Below are 17,849 nucleotides of genomic sequence, written 5' to 3'. Positions count from 1 at the left end.
TTTGAGTGCAAGCCATGAAGTTGAATCTTCCCACACATTAGATTTCTCATCTGCTTTATTTCCGATTCAAAACAGGTATTGATGCCATAGAAATTCAAAACTTCAAATCCTACAAGTTGGAATGCATCTAGGATGTGTTTGCTTTTACGGGAGCTTTATTAGGGCACCTCCCAACCATGATACTGAACCGCAGAAGTTGGTGCGTAACACTTTTCTTTTCTGGCTGCAGCTCCCCCACGCCAGCAGAATTTGATCTTGGTTCTGTTTTGTTATAAAGCTACTACTCTTCCTCCTCACCTTCGAGGACCTACCCTGAACTTTTCCTTCTTTTACTCTGTGGCTGCACGTAACACCGTGATTTCGCTATGCTTTCTGAATGGTCTTACGTACTGCATTATAGCACTGGTGGGTATTGCAGTATGTAGCTGGTTACCAAACAAATTAAGTGAAGTACGCAGTGGAATTCTCTCTCTCCCTTTATCTAATAGAACAAGACCCCCAGGGGAAGTTTGAGATCAGTCATTAGCAATGAAGATGTGACTCCTTGTCACAGAGCGATTTCAGAAGCAAAATGAAACATGGGAATTGTTCTTCATCTCTTAAAGAAACAGCCAGAGTTTTCTCAGGAAAAGAGGAAGGTGGTCAGGGTGTGTCTCCTCCGTAACTTTTCTGGCTCTCCCAGCTGAAGCGTGGTTTCTGCCCATGGAAGCAGAACACAAGGGGCCTCCATATGTTGCTTTGTTGCTGAAAGAAAACAGAATCCAGGTCAGGTCAAGAAAGAGTTTCATTATGAGAGCCAGTGTGGTGTAGTGGTTAAGAGTGGTAGATTCGTAATCTGGTGAACCGGATTTGCTTCCCCGCTCCTCCACATGCAGCTGCTGGGTGACCTTGGGCCAGTCACACTTCTTTTAAGTCTCTCAGCCCCACTCACCTCACAGAGTGTTTGTTGTGAGAGAGGAAGGGAAAGGAGAATGTTAGCCACTTTGAGACTCCTTTGGGTAGTGATAAAGTGGGATATCAAATCCAAACTCTTCTCTTCTTCTATGTGAATGTTTGATGTCATAGTTAGTTTGAGACTAGGGGATGAGAAGGGAAATAAGATCCCTCCCACATCTGTCAAATGGATGGGCCTTTTGCCTCTTGACAACAACTACCACCTTTAGCACACAAAGGGTGCTACTACACTTTCCAGTGGCGCTCACTGGACCTCAGCATTGCCAGCTGTTTCTTTTCTGTTATGTCTCCACTATAGATAAAATGTAAAGGGAAGGTAAAGGACCCCTGGACAGTTAAGTCCAGTCAAAGGCGACTATAGGGTTGCAGCGCTCATCTCGCTTTCAGGCCAAGGGAACCAACATTTGTCCACAGACAGCTTTCCGGGTCATGTGGCCAGCATGACTATACCACTTCTGGCGCAACAGGACACCGTGACAGAAACCAGAGCGCATGGAAATGCCTTTTACCTTCCTGTCGCAACAGTACCTATTTACCTGGAGTGATTAAGAGCCCTGTTACGGCCCATCAAACGCACAAGAAACATGTGCTAACTACGGTATTTAAAAATTAAAAATACACCATAGATTTTCCCAGCCCACATATGAAATATGCACACGTCTCATTGTCCTTTAAATGAAATATGAAATTATCTCACAAGAAGACATTAGTTGCCATTTTAAGCTTATCAGCCGTGTGCCACAGATGCACAAAATATACTTACATGGTGATAGGCCCCACAACTGGATTCTGCAATACAGGACAATGCCCAGCTTCTTTGATGGGAAAGGAAGTTAGGAGTTGGGGTGAAACCCTGGAAGAAATCCCAAAAAAACTCGAATGAAATAAGCGTATGCTGCTTCTCTAGTCTTAATCAGTTTGGGAGGAATTTGGCAATGGGAACAGCTGGAGATGCTGGAGATGCTGTAAGATAATTATGTCAGACCTCACATTATTAACTCTTTAATAACACTGCTTTTAAAAAAAAAGTAGAGGTGGGAAAAGGATGCAGAAAAGTACAACCAAAATTATTAATTAATGTTGGCGGATGGAGCAACTTACCTTTGAGGAAAGGTTGCAATGTTTGAGGTGTTTTTAGTTTAGATAAAAGGCAGTAAGAGCCTCAAAAGCATGGTTACGTCCCACTTTGCCTGCAGAGCTGGCAGCCCCTCACCCCTTTTCAACCACCCTCCCTTGTGGAGTGTTCCTTCAGCCTCTTCTCCCCCCTCCTTGAGAGTCCTCCGGGCAGCTGGTCTCTGAGCTGCCCCCACCCCACCTCAAAGAGAGGTGCCTCCCAGAGACACCATTCACCTAGGGAGCTTATAGCCAGGGCTGTTGCAACAAACAGCCGTGCAAGCCTTTAGGAGGCAGAGGTGCGAGGGGGCATCAGAGGAGGGAGGGAAGGAAAGAGGGACAGAGGCCAGTGTTGCCCTGCGGCACCCCTGACCATCATTCAAGGCACCCCAGGGCGCCACGACCCACTGGTTAAAAATCACTGCAGTAGACCTTGTCTTACACACTTACCTTGCCAAGTAAAAAGTTACTATACGAGACATGTTTTGACCCTGTTATCGGGCCACATTGCCAGAGTGAAACTCTCCTATGATTTCTCAATAATCCCCTTTCCCTCCAATTAGCTCTTTCTTTGCACAGCTTCCCCACTTGCCCATACCAGGGTGTTTGTAAAGAACAAAAATTGCATGCATCAGATTGCAACCAGTGAAGTTCCTTTGAGAGTAGACCCAATGAAACAAATAAACCTATGTTGGTCGTGTACAGTATATTAATAGGCTTCAATGGATCTACTTTCAGTAGTTCTAGCATTAGCTACCATCCGCACAGCCTTAATCCCCTTTTGTCGCGATGACCTCTACCCCCTCAGCAAATGCAAAGATACAAACCTTCCACAGCCTCACGGACAGCACGTTCAGTATCAGGACAGACATCATGAAAAATAGCATGAAGCACAAGGACTCCACAAGGTTTCCCTTCATCTTGGTTTGCCTGCGTTTGTCTTTTCCTCCCTCCCTCTCTTTATAAAGGTTGCCAGGCAAGGGGGAAATCCTCATTGCCAGGCCACAGTGATTTCAATGCGTGTCATCACTCTGTGTTTCGGGAACCCCCTGGGTCCTGTCACCTAAGAACTTCCTTTTTATTTCTGCAGCAGAAGCACTTTCTTTTTGATGTGTCTTTTGAATCGGGTGACATTGAGACCACATCCTGAAGGAACGGAAAATTCTCATATAAGGGAACCGGTTTCCTTTCCATTAACTGTGCTAATGTGACACATACACGCCCCCAGATGTGGTAGGAAGGTAGCAGGCCCTGCAGGCTCTGACGGATACAATAATTAGGAAATAAAACTTATTAGCCATAAATCTCTTCCTCTTTTTAAAAAATATTGCCTGCAAAATGCCTCCACGCCACACATGCAAACACAGCTGCTCCCCCCAAAACAAGCTAGGCTTCTTGGAGGTGTATTGACCATTGCATTATGTATAGACATTTACACAAGCTTAGAGAGCAAGATGGATGGTTAACCCTGAGAATAGCGGAATAGTGTTTCAGTGGAGATCCCCCAATGCTCTAACAGCAGCACTAACATCTAGTTTCAGTTCCATAGAAACTGTTGCCTGCATGGATGCCACGTTTGTGTGATTTCCCAAGAGAGATGAGTGCAGAGCAAGGAGCTATTGGTGGTCGTCATGGGCTTGTACACAAAGGCTTTCCCTCTTTTATGGTGCTGAATGATCCTTCAGGCTTCCTTCCTTACTTCAGGCTTATTAACCCTGGTTTCCCCTGAAGTCTCATGCACATGCACAACTCTGCCTAACCTGTCCAAACATTCTCTTCTAGTCATGGCCTTCTCCTGTCCTTTTCTCCCATTCAGTGAGAGAGGAAAGGGATGCGGGGGGGTGTGCGTGTCATCACTGAGGGGGGTGACAAAATGACAAAAAGATGAGTTTTTAAAAATAAATTTTAAATATAAAATATAAATGCATTCTTCCAGCTGTAGCATAACGTTCTCCCCTAAGGGGTGGATAATTGGGACTTTAAAGTACAGTATTAAAAGATTTGAATAAGACCAGAAGCCAGGCAGTTTGTGTATTTGTGTGTGACGCTAACTAGCCTCTCATTTGCTCGACCTTTTGTTGCCATGGTTGGGAGTCTTTTGAAATACTAAGAGGCATCTGATATTTTTGGGTTGTACTCTTAATAGCTACCAAGTGACCGCACTACCTCCAGAAAGCATAGGTGTGCCATCTGCTGTCTAGCTGCTGGAACTGTAGTCATTTCAATGGCTTGCACATGACACCACAGATGTTGACCCACCAATTCAAGGTGGCGTACTTCATGTGCTTTATATAACACAGTGGTGTCCAAACTTTTTTCAAAGAGGGCCAGACTTGATGAAGAGAAGGGCCGTGGGGGCCAATCAGTGTTCCTGAAACGGACTTTGGACATGCCTGATATAGCATAACCTACATATTGATTCAGCTAAAATAAAAAAGTGTCCGGAGTAAATAACTCCATGCCCTAGGGCTTTTCAAAGGTCGTTATTGGGTTTTTATTCTGTTTTTCCTAGGTGTGTCCTGTTTCACAGGTTAATGAGGGTAAATGGGGGTGGGGGGTGGGGTGTGAAGTGCCAAGGCAATGGAGAAGATTGTCCATGGCTGTGTATACAACATACATTGAAAGCACGTTGACATCCCCCAAAGAACCCTGGGGACTAGTTTGTTAAGGGTGCTGAACCTCTGTAAGGAATACATTTCCTGGGATTCTTTGGGAAAAGCCACGTGTTTTGCTTGTTTCCATGATCCCCACTGCCTGTTGCTACCAGACACTTCAGCAACCAGTTCTGGGGCTATTTCCAAAAAGCCAAACCAGAAGTTTCATAAATGGGTCCTACAAGCGCTGAGGGTCTATATTTGTACTGAAAACCCTGCTCTAGATTTATGTGAGATAACACACACACACACACACACACACACACACACACACACCTGCCTATGAATCTATCTATAGAATTCCACTCATCTTCCAAGCAAAGTTTTGCGCAGCCTATGTAGTCCCTACCGCCCCCCCCCCACTTCCTCCTGCAAATTTATATTCCTTCTCTCCTGCAAATTTATATTCTCCCAACCCCCCTTTGAGCTGGGTCAGGCTAAGAAATAATAACGGTTGTCTCCAGGTCTAGTGCTGACACGCCAACCAACCATAGCTGTCAACCTTCCCTTTTTTTCGCGGGAAATTCCCTTATTCCAGCGTCGTTTCCCGCTGCTACCCCGGATTGTTAGATATCCCATAGATTGTCCCCGGGACAGGTGAGGCTGCTGATCCCTTATTTTCAAATCTGAAAGTTGACAACTATGCAACCAATCCATCCCAGAGTTACGTGTGCGCGCGCGAGATACCGCTGGATGAGTGCTGAAAACTATAAAGCGCACTCTGCACATGCTTAGTGAGCTGCACTTCCGTTAACCGCCATCCTGCGAGTTCTCATGCTAGATCCTTAACAGAGAAGAAAAGGGACCGGGTTGTTGTTTTTTTTAATTATAAAAAAGCGCATTATTTATTTATTCTTACTGTGCAAAGCAACGTGGGCCAGAGAAGCGCCAGCCGAGCCCAGCCTCTCCAGCCCTCCCCGTCGCTAGGGGCGGACTCCTCGTCGCCTCCGCCCGTCAGGTGGCGGAAGAGATCTTCGGGGCCCGAGAGCAGCGCCGAGCGGCATGGGCGCCCTTGACAAGCTCAGGGCGGCGCTCCCGGCTGGCCTAAGGGCAGTCCGGCCGCCGCCTGAGAGGCTCTTCGGAGGCACCTCCGCCGCGCAGCTCCGCCCTCGGCCTCCCGCTCCGGAAGCGGCGGCGACCGCCGCGCTCTACGTCCACGTGAGTCCGGCGGGAAGCGGAACGCGACCCACCGCGCGCGAGGGGGGGAAAAACATTTTATGCGCTTGCGCACGCCGGCTTCCCCGCGAGCGTTGTAAAACGGACTTTTGCGCATGCGTACCGCGAAGTATACGGGACGCAGGTGGCGCTGTGGGTTAAAGCCTCAGCGCCTAGGACTTGCCGATCGAAAGGTCGGCGGTTCGAATCCCTGCGGCGGGGTGCGCTCCCGCTGCTCGGTCCCAGCGCCTGCCAACCTAGCAGTTCGAAAGTACCTCCGGGTGCAAGTAGATAAATAGGGACCGCTTACCAGCGGGAAGGTAAACGGCGTTTCTGTGTGCGGCTCTGGCTCGCCAGAGCAGTGATGTCACGCTGGCCACGTGACCCAGAAGTGTCTCCGGACAGCGCTGGCCCCTGGCCTCTTGAGTGAGATGGGCGCACAACCCCAGAGTCTGTCAAGACTGGCCCGTACGGGCAGGGGTACCTTTACCTTTACCTTACCGCGAAGTAAAGCTGCTCCTCCTTTTCCTGAGGCGCTGAGTAACTCCCGCCAAATCGACTGCTGGGGATACCTTCCACACACACCTTTTAGTAAAGTGCGCATGCGCCGTTCCTTAGGCGTTCTCTGAGTCCGGAAGGAGGGTTTGCCCTGTTTTCTTTGCAGGCCTCTTTCCCTCACCTCCAGTGCGCTTGCATGGGGTCTGAACTGGTGAAAGTACAGTACGCTTCCTCGACGGAGCGGTTCTCACTCTGCGCATGCGCATGATGGTGATACTGTGTCTTACATTCTCCCCCCCCCCACAAAAGACCCCCCTCTTACTGAGGACTTGCATGTGTTTTACAATCACAACACAGATGGTTATGACTCAACGAGAGTTGCACCATAACTGAGGAGGAAAATACTAATGACAGATCACATACTTAGAGATTTATCTACCTTATCTAGTTTCTAAGAAGTGTATAATGGATTCTGCTCAGCCAAAAGCCCAATAGACTTCCTCTGAAACAGAAATACATGGCAACATGGCATTTTACCCCAAACTAAGCACACCTCTCATAGTTGACAGTCTTTCCTTGCCTTCACTCTTCCATGTCTGCCTTTGTCCTTTTTCTGCCTACTTAAGAGACAAACTACACATCATTAACACGACAGGTTGTTGCTTCCTGAGCAGTATGGTTTGATTTTCAACTGAGCGGGGTTATATGAATGCTCCTACATGTTAAAAACAACAAAAACCTACTAATGCATCAGGAAGAATATATGTAGCACATCCCCATGAGTAATTGAGTTATTTTTGGAGGCCCTCTTCAGGAAAGAGTCCTGGAAAACCACCTGTGCTGACTTTCTGTGAATTGGTATTAAAATACCATTCTGCTCTTGCTCTTCCCCACCTAATTCCAAATTTGTGTTTGGAACCACAACTTATTTTATTTCAGAACAAGTTCATGCTGGGGCGTTGCCATAGCAAGTGTAGAAGACTAGGTTGCCTTGTGCTACACTTCCTCCAGCAATCATCCTCTTCCCAAGCATAATTCATAATGCAATACTAACCATATCTCCATAGAAGGAAGTCCTATTGAATGCAATGCTGCTTACCCCCAGGTTAAATTTCCCACATAACTCCTTTGTAGAGTCCTCTCTTAAACATTTCACCTGCCCAAAAATATACGGACTGAAAGACATGATGGTCACGATGACTGGAAAGCCTTTGAAGTTTAGCCAAAGCTAGAGATAGAGCATCTTTATGAAATAAAACGAGTTTGTGGTTGTTTTTTTTACTTGGGCTGGCATTTATTGGCTGAGATTAAACTCTGTTGAGTAGGACTAAGTCTATAGTGCAATAAGTATATTTGTATTCTGAATCTACCATGTTTATAAAACATGCTGGTGGTCACTATGTGCCTTTGGGGTAGAATGAGTGCAGAGTTAAATATTTTGCATTCCAAGCCATTTTATTGATTGCCCCTCTTGGTAGATAGAAGCGTTACAGGCTTTGGTCTGGCAAGATGTTGACGATAGCAGGACACAGCAGGGTGAAGGTACCAGAAAGTGTGTTAGGTCTTAACAAATAAGAATTCTATTGTTTCCTTGGTCTCTTAGTGGCCCTACTGTGAGAAACGCTGCAGCTACTGCAACTTCAACAAGTACATTCCCCGTAATCTTGATGAGCAGAAAATGAGGAACTGTCTTGTTCAGGAGGCCCAGACCCTGATCCAACTCAGCCAAGTCAAGAGGTTAGTATATAGTGGAAGGTGAGGGGGAGGTTTTGAACAGTCAGGATTTACAGTCAGGGAACTTTGGAAGGAAAGGGAAAGAGATGAGTTTTACAACAAAGCCAGCAGCTGCTCTTGGGTTGGGAATTTTAGTGATTTGGAATAAGCCCAATATATTCAGTACAAATGCTCTTCACCATTAGAGGACAGTGGCTTTTGTGAAATCCTACAGAAGTTTGAAGTCTTTCTGATCAGTGGGAGCATTATGTTGTATATTTGTTAAGTGGCTTGTAAACTGCTATAGGAAGATTTATTTATTTTATTGAAAAGCAGCAGACAAAAAAAAAGGCAATGAGATATATGGCTGAGACGGTGGGTTCCTCAGATATGTCCCTCTCACCCTCTCCTTGGTTTTGCAGAATCACATCAGTGTTCTTTGGTGGAGGGACGCCAAGCCTGGCCAACCCGCTCACCATTGCTGCTGTCCTGGACACTGTCTCCCAGTGTGCCCATTTAGCAGAAGGCACTGAGGTTACACTGGAAGCCAATCCCACTTCAGCAGATGCCTCGTGCCTGGCTGAGTTCCAGAAAGCTGGTGTCAATCGCCTCTCCATTGGTGTCCAGGTGAGGTGACGGGTGCATTGCTTTCAGGGCTGTATTAATCTGTGCTGATCCAGTTACAATATTCCTTTTGGGAGAAGTTTCTAAAAAGCATTTATGGAAATGTTTGGCAACTTGCATTTGTCCAAAATGTTTGAGCTTCCCACTCCATTAGCATCTCTCTTCCTCCCCTTTCCTGCCCGTAGTGTGCCAGAAACAGCAAACAGTTACTTATGGAATAAATATCTCAGAATAGTCCAGGATAACCACCAATCTGACCTGTGAGAAATTCCTTTCCTGTTACTGTTTTTCTACATCCACAATTTTAAAAGTAAGAGTTAAATTTGGCAAGGGAGAAAGCAAACAACAACCTGGGGATCAGTGTGAGATTTCAGTCAGGGAAGGAGTTAAAACACAACCCCCCCCCAAGAATGTATTTCAAAGGGGAGAGGGAGAAAATAGGAAATCCCTTGTGCAAACTGTTTTTTGGCCACCAGACTCTTCACTTTTTGCTCCCATTGGTTCCTGCTTGCACCTGACATTCAAAAATCTTCATGCTCTAATAGTGTTTTCACTCTTGCCTTACTCATATCTCTTGCCCAACACTTGCACTTCTTCTTCTCCTGATAAATGAGGCAAATATACTCATGTTTTTCCGTCCTCATCAACAGTCACTTAATAATACTGAACTGAAACTCCTTGGAAGGAACCACACATCTTGTGACGCTCTACGAACTTTAGAAGAAGCCAAGAAACTCTTTGCAGGCCGTACTTCCATTGACCTCATATTTGGACTCCCGGGTCAGACCAATGCATCATGGATCCAGGGTCTACAGGAAATGCTCACTGTGTGTGATGACCACATCTCTCTCTACCAGCTGACACTGGAGAGGGGAACTTCGCTTTTCAAGCAAGTCCACCAGGGCTCCCTGCCCATGCCTGATCCGGATGTAGTATCAGAGATGTACGAGTGCTCCCGGCATGTTTTGCAAAATTCAGGTTTCCATCAGTACGAGGTCTCCAATTTCGCTAGGAATGTAAGTCTGTTACTTTGCCTAGAACCTCTGCTATATAGCTTAAATCAGGCGCTGGGACCTTACTCAGTCCAAGAGCAGCATCCAAACATTGTGAATCTTTCCCACACACCAATTCATACACACCAATGTCACCCACTTCCGTCCATTCTCACGTATAATACAGACCATACCAATACCCATTCATGTCTGTTTTCTCCCCGCCCCAACACACACACTCTTACCACACCTCCAAATAATTAGGCTTGAAAAAGCATTGGAGTTGCAGTCTCCATAAAGATCTCGCTCTCTCACACACATATACAACAGCTAAGCTTGAAAACAGCTTCCCATTGGAGTCATTGGGAGACTTTTTTTCAACACAATTGCCACAGGTGGAGGGTAACTGGGGTTGGGGGTCATAGCTGCTAAGGGAAAGGTTAACCTTCTCCCTGTGTGCTGACACACACACACACACACACACACACAGAGAGAGAGAGAGAGAGAGAGAGAGAGAGAAAGTTTTCAAGCCTGACAAGCAAGAGGAACTTTTTTCACTGTGGGGGTTGCTGGATATGGTTAACCCTTCCCTCTTCAGTTGCAACCACTCCAAAAAAACCACAAAACAATCCCCCACCTCACTGAGGGGGATATGCAGAGAAGCACCCATGGGTCTCATCCAGTCTTCAGATGGATTGGTGGCGGGGTTCCTCTGGCCTAAGCAGAAGGGAGTAGACAAAATAATTTCAGATAATGAAATAAGCTTGCTTGCTTGCTTGCTTGTGTATGTGTAGGAAAGAAAGAGAAGAATATCATCCAGCTACAGAAGTGAAGCAAACATGCTCTGAGGATGCCTTCTTAGCAAAGAACAGACAGAGCATGTTATGGAAGGCAGTAGGCACAGGCTGAGACTGATAGTCAGAAGGCTTAGTTCCCATCCCAAGAGAGAGATTTAAATCTGAGCTTTCCGCTTTCTCACAAAACTTGAATGCTGGATCCACAGAGTTGCTGAGCGTCCTCAGGAGTCAGTCGCTAAAGGGTGCCCAGCATGGTGTAACACTGGACTACCTATTCCTTAGTGGTTATGCCGTTCTGTTTCTTTTTCCCCTGCAGGGGGCACTTAGTACCCACAACCTGTCCTATTGGCAAGGGAGTCAGTATATCGGGATTGGACCAGGTGAGCATTGCTTGGGGAGATGAGAGGGGCCAGCTGCTTCCCAATCTGGGCTCTCCAAAGTGCTTTTCAGATGGCACCATTTTAGCTGTGCTTCATGTTCAACATGAGTTGTTGGGGAAAGATGGCCTCAGCCATCTGATGGCTGGGCAGTTATGCACATTTGCTTCCCATACCCTCTAGAGATGCAGAATTAAGCCACAGCCCTGGCTGTCTCTTTCCTAGGAGCCCATGGGAGATTTGTGCCATGGGGAGATGGCAAGGTCCATCGGGAGGCCAGGATACAGACTTTGGAGCCAGATGTATGGATGAAGGAGGTGTTGGCCATTGGGCACGGGACCCGGAAGCGGACTGAACTCAGCAAACTGGATATGTAAGCAGAAGGGGAGGCGAGGAGGCAGTTTTATCCCCATGTACTTGAGTAGAATTCCTTCAAACCATGGTAATGCAGCGGGAACACCTTGGATTCAAGTTTTGACTTGACCACGAACTCAGTAGTTGCCCATAGGCATGCCATGACTGCTTAGGCCCCCATCTGCAATAGGGAAATACTAAGACCTACATTACATTGCTGTTAGGATTTCTGAGAAAATCCATGTGAAATGCTTTGAACACTCTAACTAAGAAGGGGGAGGGGAGGATTTTCAGCTCAAGGGCCTCATTCCCTCAAGTCAATCTTTTAGGGTGGCAGTGGTGGGTGGGCCAGAGGCAAGGAATGGATGGAGCCACAGTGACTCTTATCTTTGCTATGGTGGCTACATTTCAGCTGTGGAGAATCCAGAGGCTTCTATGCATACTCATCTCTCCACCCTTCAACTGTGCCAGGGTTTTCCAAACTTGGGGCTCCAGCTGCTTTTGGACTACAGTTCACATCATCCCTGGCCACTGGTCCTGCTAGCTGGGGATGATGAGAGTTGTAGTCCAACAACAGCTGGAGACCTAAGTTTTGGAAACTGATCTAAGCAAATACGTTTAAAAATATATATATAATGCTTGAAATAGCAGGTGAAATTGGTTCAGAGCATGTGTCCTCTCTCTAGGCCAGGCATAGCCAAACTTGGCCCTCTAGATGTTTTGGGACTACAACTCCCATCATCCCTAGCTGACAGGACCAGTGGTCAGGGATGATGGGAATTGTAGTCCCAAAACAGCTGGAGGGCCAAGTTTGGCCATGCCTGGTCTAAGCTAATCTGCTACAGTTGCTAGGAATGGTGTGTGCAGAAAAAGCTGTACAGGTTTTCTGGTGACTATTCCTAGGTTGCTAGAGAGTTCTATGTCCTTGTGTTATGTTACCCTGTGACTGTCTCCTTTGCAGACTGGAAGAGGTTCTGATGTTGGGGCTTCGTATGGATATAGGAATTACACACAAGGTGAGGTGTGATTGTGCCAGCAACTGCACTTGCAGCTAACTGGGTGGGACTGAAATTTTCAGTGCCCTAACTCCAGAGGTTTTGGCAGAAATGGCCTATTACTTCCTCTTTTTCTGAACTTTCTCTGTCTTTTCCACAAGGTACTCAGCAGGTAGAATCAAAAGAATTAAAGAGAAATGAGTGGCCAAGAAGCAAAATACGTGACCAGCACCAGTGGTTTGAATCTGCTTTTAAAAGATTGGATTTTTATCCCTTTTGGAGAAAGCTTTGAAAAACCTGCTGGTTGTGGCTGCTAAATGAATGAAAGCTGGAAATAACCTTTGTGGGATTTCCACTGGCCTTGAGGTTCTCAGTTTTAGGAACTGCAGATTTTCCCCGCCCTCGGTTTATTTTCCTTAAAACACACATTGTTGCTTTCAGTGGTCCAACAAGGAGAGAATTAGCTGTTGCCTAAAGCAACCCCCAGGGACGTGGGTGGCGCTGTGGTCTAAACCACTGAGCCTAGGGCTTGCCGATTGGAAGGTTGGTGGTTTGAATCCCCACAACGGGGTTAGCTCCCGATGCTTGGTCCCAGCTCCTGCCAACCTAGCAGTTCGAAAGCACGTCAAAGTGCAAGTAGATAAATAGGTACCACTCCGGCGGGAAGGTAAATGGCTTTTCTGTGCACTGCTCTGGTTTCGCCAGAACCTGGCTTAGTCATGCTTGCCACATGACCTGGAAAAAACTGTATGCGGACAAATGGCGGCTCCCTTGGCCAGTAAAGCGAGATGAGCACCGCAACCCCAGAGTTGTTAGCGACTGGACTTAACTGTCAGGGGTCCTTTGCCTTTACTTTAAACAACCCCCTTCACCTTTCTCTCTCTCCAACTTTTATTCAGAGTTATATTTGTTTCCTTGCATCTATCAGCAGCATCCAGTTATGCACACCAGGAGCAGGAAAGAAAAGGAAAATAACATGGTTATATCTGACCAGAAGCATTACTCGGGTGGGGGAAAACAACTCAACACAGAGCTTCTCAATTTGGCAGCAGTGCTGTGTCAGGCATCTTGTTGAGTAGTATCGTAAGCTACACCAGGAGCTGGGACCATGGGGCTCTCCAGATGTTCTTGGGACTCCAACTCCCATCAATCCCAGCCAACATGGCTGGTGGTCCGAGATGTTGGGAGCCAAGTTTAACATTGGGAGGGTCATGCTTCCCATTCCTGCCCTAAATCTTCACCCCTCCAACAAAGACAAAAATGGTGAAGTCAAGCTTTGAAAATCAACGATTCAAGCTTGCCAAATTGCTTAGCACATTTTGGTTACGGCAGAAATCTAGAAACTCCTAGACAATTTTGTACAGTCCCAGTGCAGGCTGAGATGAAAACAACAATATACTTCCACCCTTGCTGCAACTTAACTTGCCAGGCTTACTCCCAACGATGGCTTGTTGCCAACAATATAAAAGGGGTGTTGGGATTCAAATATGGGTTTGCCACCAAACTAGCATCTAGATTCTGTTTTAGCAACTGGCATGGCCGCTTAGTTACTGACCTTCATTACAAAGATGCAATCAACCTAGGATTTCAGAAAGATATGCTGGCTTGAATGCTGGTTGCCAAGGACAGAAGGGGAAAAAAGGAAAAAAGAATTTATTTATTTTTACGTATGTACATTGCTTCTTGTCTTTTGATGTTAGGAGTCTCCAAAGGTAGCCAGAAAATAAAGACCATAAAAAACCAATTTACAACAACTCATAAATCAACAACTCATAAAATCAGTAAATTATATATTTCAAGCAATATGCAGAGCTGGGTTGCACATAATACAAACTATGGCTTAGTGAAAATGGAGAAATCACAGTCATTTTGCTGCTGCTGCTGCTTCCGTCTTGCTGCTGCCGTCGCACTGCTGTGAGCCAAGCCATGCCTTGGCTTAGGGTGTCATCTGAACCCAGGCTTGAGGTTTGTGTCGCTCCAGTCAAGCCATGAGCTGTAGCTATGGGGTGTTCTGGGTTTATAGCTTGTAATTTGTCTGGAGCAGGCAAACCCAAAGCCTAGGTTAAGACAACATGCTTAGCCAAGGGAAGGCTTAGCTCACAGCAGCGCAGCAGGGGGAGGAGCGCTCTCCAGGAACAATCACACTAAGCCATGGTTTGTTTGGTGTAGTGTTATATGCAAACTTGATAGCAGAATGGGAGGCTGTGGGGGGGAGTTACTGCACTTCCTGAAACTTTCTAGGGAGCTAGAGCATCCTTGAGGATGTGCCACAAGAGAATAGGTCTAACTTCTTGAGGACACCAGTTTAAACTCTGGTGGCGGAGGGGAGCAACCAGAGCAGGGCCCCATCATATGGTCTTAAAAGTATATGAGAGGCTGAGGAATTCATTGTGAGGGCTTTATAATTGACATTTGGAAGTCGCATCCCCCGCCCACTCATTAGTGTTCTGATAGGACATCAACTGCAAAGCAAATTCTCGAAACTATCAATCAACACCCATCCTAGCAGCATTTCTTTTCTACAGCACTGGCTGCAATTTGCCCCTGACCTCAGCCTGTGGGATGCATTTGGAGAATCAGAGGAAGTGAAAGAGCTGGAGGAGTGTGGTTTGCTGCTTCTAGACGACAAGTAAGGGGCCCCTACGGGTTCATCATGTTTCTCTGTGAAGAGCCAGTGTGGTGTAGTGGTTCAGAGTGGTGGACTCGTAATCTGGTGAACCGGGTTCGCGTCTCCGCTCCTCCACATGCAGCTGCTGGGTGACCTTGGGCCAGTCACACTTCTCTGAAGTCTCTCAGCCCCACTCACCTCACAGAGTGTTTGTTGTGGGGGAGGAAGGGAAAGGAGAATGTTAGCCGCTTTGAGACTCCTTCGGGTAGTGATAAAGCGGGATATCAAATCCAAACTCTTCTTGTCCGCTGTGGAAGATTAATCCATGTCCTTGTCGGTGGGGATTGGTTTTTTTTTGCAGGGGACTTAGGTGTTCTTGGAGAGGCCTGGCTGTGTTGGATTCTCTGCTGCTGACACTTCTCAACCAGTTCCAGAAAGCCTGGGTGGAAAGAGAAAAGACGTTCAATCAAACCTGAAGTCCCTACTTAGGTTCCTTAAGAAGTAAAGGATGGCAGGAAGCAGCCTTATACCAGGTAGGGCAGGACACTAGGGATTAGGAATGTTTCAACCTTGTGCACTGACTCACACTACCATCCGGGGATAGTAATTTAGCCATCTTGATCTCATTTTCTCCACCTACTAAAGCTGGGATAATGACCGTGAGCCTTGCAGATGAAATACATGTTATGGAACCACAGCATTCTCATGATGTTAGTAGCAAGGAGGGTAAAACAAGGCAACAAAATGGAATGCAAGGCATTGATCCGTACAGGGGTAGGGCCCACATCCTCAGGTGGCGTGCCCTGATGGTGTCACTAATCACTGGTCCAACAGGCTGAACGAGTAACTTTCTACATAGGATGAAATTTCAGCCATTGTCCATTAAACCCATGGCTAAAAGCACAGTGCAAACTTATACTTCAGAGGTAGGATGACTATATTTCAGGGGTGATTTAAATTGAGAAAGTATGTTGGCTAGATGAGCTTCAAGTTTCCTACTAGATATACCATAATTAGTCGCACATTTTGAGAACCGTGGTGGAATTCAAATAACACCAGCTAATTTATTTGACAAATGAAATAAAGAGTTCAGTTACGGTAGGTTTTATACACATTATATACAAACTCCCATGCATGGACTCTGGACAGCAGGAAACATGCTCCATTTTGCATTTACTGGCTAACACAGTAACACAGAGACCGGTGATAATAATAAAAAAAAGTAAACAGAAACGTGACATGTCTTTTCTGCTCAGGTTTATCCACTGGGAAGGTGGGGTTTGCAAAGGTGTGTCAGCTAACTTGATGCACACTGTGCTGATTGGCTGGCCTCCTATGATGTCACCAGGAAACTTCCTTGTGCTCATTCCCTGGAGCAATGTTGCAATCTTTTTTTGAAGGGAAGGATGAACACATGAACAGAATAGTTTGGAAGAATAAATTAAAAAGGACAGCTGACCTGAAGCATGCTGGAAGTACAAGGCTAATTGCTGAGCCAGTATCTGATTTGTTGATATGCACATACTGTAAGCTGTTTTGGGCTCACCCAACAGCCGAAGACCAAGCTCTCTTATACTGTTTAATTTTATTCTTAAAAGCACACAAACAACATAACTTTTAAAACATCAATAAAATTCAGTTCCAGAGACTAACAGGCTCTTTTTAAATATTATGCCTGGAGCTTTTGTACCTTAATTGTGAAAATAATTTAAAATATGTAAAATAATATGGCAGAAGCATGAAAAGACCTTGAATCAAAGCAACAATATGCAGCTTAAAGTTCATCTCACCAACCTGGTGAAAAGTTCTTACTTAGTACGTGGTTTTTGTTTTGGTTTTTTTTGCCAAAATTGAATAAGATTCCTGAGGTGAAACTACTTTAATGCTGCTTTTTAAGGGAACAAGCCTCGCAGTCTCCTGTGCTGTTGGTTTTCTTGCCGCAGGATAGGCTTTAAAAATAATTTCTTGTAAGCCACACAGGAAATTTGTTGCAGGGTGAGATTTAGATCCTAAATAAAACAGACTTGTAAGTGGGGTAACTACACCAAACACAGCTTCACTAAACATGCAAAAAGTTTGTGAGTTTTGCACCTTGGTACAATTGCACGGAGGTAAATGGGCTGCTAGGTCATTTCCAACTTACCCATCAGGGGTTTGTGTGTGTGTATAATCTCTCTCATGAAAAACTGCCTCTTTCCAAATGCAGGGAGAGAGACAAACACACTCACATCTAAGGGCTGATTAAAATCAGTAAAGCAATTAAAGCTTATTACAATCACTCTGGGAGGCAAGAGTAAACTACTAGGGCAGGAATTAAACTTAAAGTGGAATAATTACAGCTTTAATTGCAGCTTCTTTTTACGCTGGATTTCCATCTACTCTTCACTAGTGTGCACATAACTTTTTAATAGATTTACTATGACTAACAGTCTTTAATATTTGCCATTCTCCTCCTTGCAGTAGCTAAGCTATAGAATCTGCAATGTAAATAGAACAAGCAGACACATTCCCTGCCTGCCAGCTTATAATTTAAGATAGACATGTGAGGAAAAGGAGAGATAAGGACATAAAATATAGGAGATAATGGGCTGTTGGAGTGGGGTGCAGAAGAGAAGGGGGGGAGCTCTAATAGAAAAAAGTACATTTCAGACAGAGGGGCTGGAAGATGGCATAGTGTGGATTTTGGTGGGAAGGGAATTCAATTAATAACAATAGGGGGGTGAGGGCAGATATGGCATAGAAGGGCAGATATGGCATAGAAGCCAAGATTGAACAGGAAAACAGAACCAGCAGAAGCAATGTGGGAATAAAAAAAAAAGAGGAGGCAAAAGGGTTGACAAATTAAAAGGGGAAATGGCTGTATAAGAGAAGTTTATATGAACAAGGCAGCCAGTTAAAGATGGGAAAATAGGAACAATGGGGTCAAAACCATGGGAAGAAAGAACAAGCCCAAGAGCCATAGGATATATCTGCATAGCAAATAGTTGAGGGTTGCATTTAGCTTGTTCTAGACTC

General features: G+C 45.7%; 1 protein-coding gene and 1 long non-coding RNA gene across 5 annotated transcripts; one reads left to right on the top strand and one right to left on the bottom strand.

The window, feature by feature from the left end:
* Nucleotides 1–37: 37 nt before the first annotated feature.
* LOC310839442 lies at nucleotides 38–3,842 on the bottom strand. Of its 2 annotated transcripts, XR_014561503.1 has the most exons (4): nucleotides 3,828–3,842; nucleotides 2,895–3,213; nucleotides 1,718–1,807; nucleotides 38–744 (listed from the first exon to the last, which is right to left on the bottom strand). It is a non-coding gene; the product is annotated as an uncharacterized lncRNA (long non-coding RNA). The 2 variants fall into 2 exon arrangements; XR_014561504.1 differs by lacking the exon at nucleotides 3,828–3,842 and having other exon boundaries at nucleotides 2,895–3,239.
* Nucleotides 3,843–3,982: 140 nt separating this feature from the next.
* RSAD1 (radical S-adenosyl methionine domain containing 1) lies at nucleotides 3,983–16,068 on the top strand. 3 transcript variants are annotated; one of them, XM_083728033.1, is made up of 10 exons: nucleotides 3,983–5,217; nucleotides 5,384–5,879; nucleotides 7,978–8,111; nucleotides 8,510–8,714; nucleotides 9,362–9,727; nucleotides 10,817–10,880; nucleotides 11,103–11,250; nucleotides 12,193–12,247; nucleotides 14,752–14,855; nucleotides 15,196–16,068. In XM_083728033.1, exons 2-10 carry the CDS (start codon nucleotides 5,724–5,726, stop codon nucleotides 15,308–15,310), a joined length of 1,347 nt encoding a protein of 448 aa, XP_083584159.1. In that variant the 5' UTR covers nucleotides 3,983–5,217; nucleotides 5,384–5,723; the 3' UTR covers nucleotides 15,311–16,068. The 3 variants fall into 3 exon arrangements, with proteins under 3 accessions (XP_083584159.1, XP_083584160.1, XP_083584161.1); XM_083728034.1 differs by lacking the exons at nucleotides 3,983–5,217; nucleotides 5,384–5,879 and adding an exon at nucleotides 6,474–6,644; XM_083728035.1 differs by lacking the exons at nucleotides 3,983–5,217; nucleotides 5,384–5,879 and adding an exon at nucleotides 7,510–7,635.
* The last annotated feature ends 1,781 nt before the right edge of the window (nucleotides 16,069–17,849 follow it).

The sequence above is a fragment of the Podarcis gaigeae genome (assembly GCF_964106915.1).
Source record: "Podarcis gaigeae genome assembly, chromosome: 2".
Lineage (NCBI taxonomy): Eukaryota > Metazoa > Chordata > Lepidosauria > Squamata > Lacertidae > Podarcis > Podarcis gaigeae.
The sequence above is the reverse complement of the archived record's forward strand: the minus strand, read 5'-3'. Positions and strand labels throughout refer to the sequence as shown.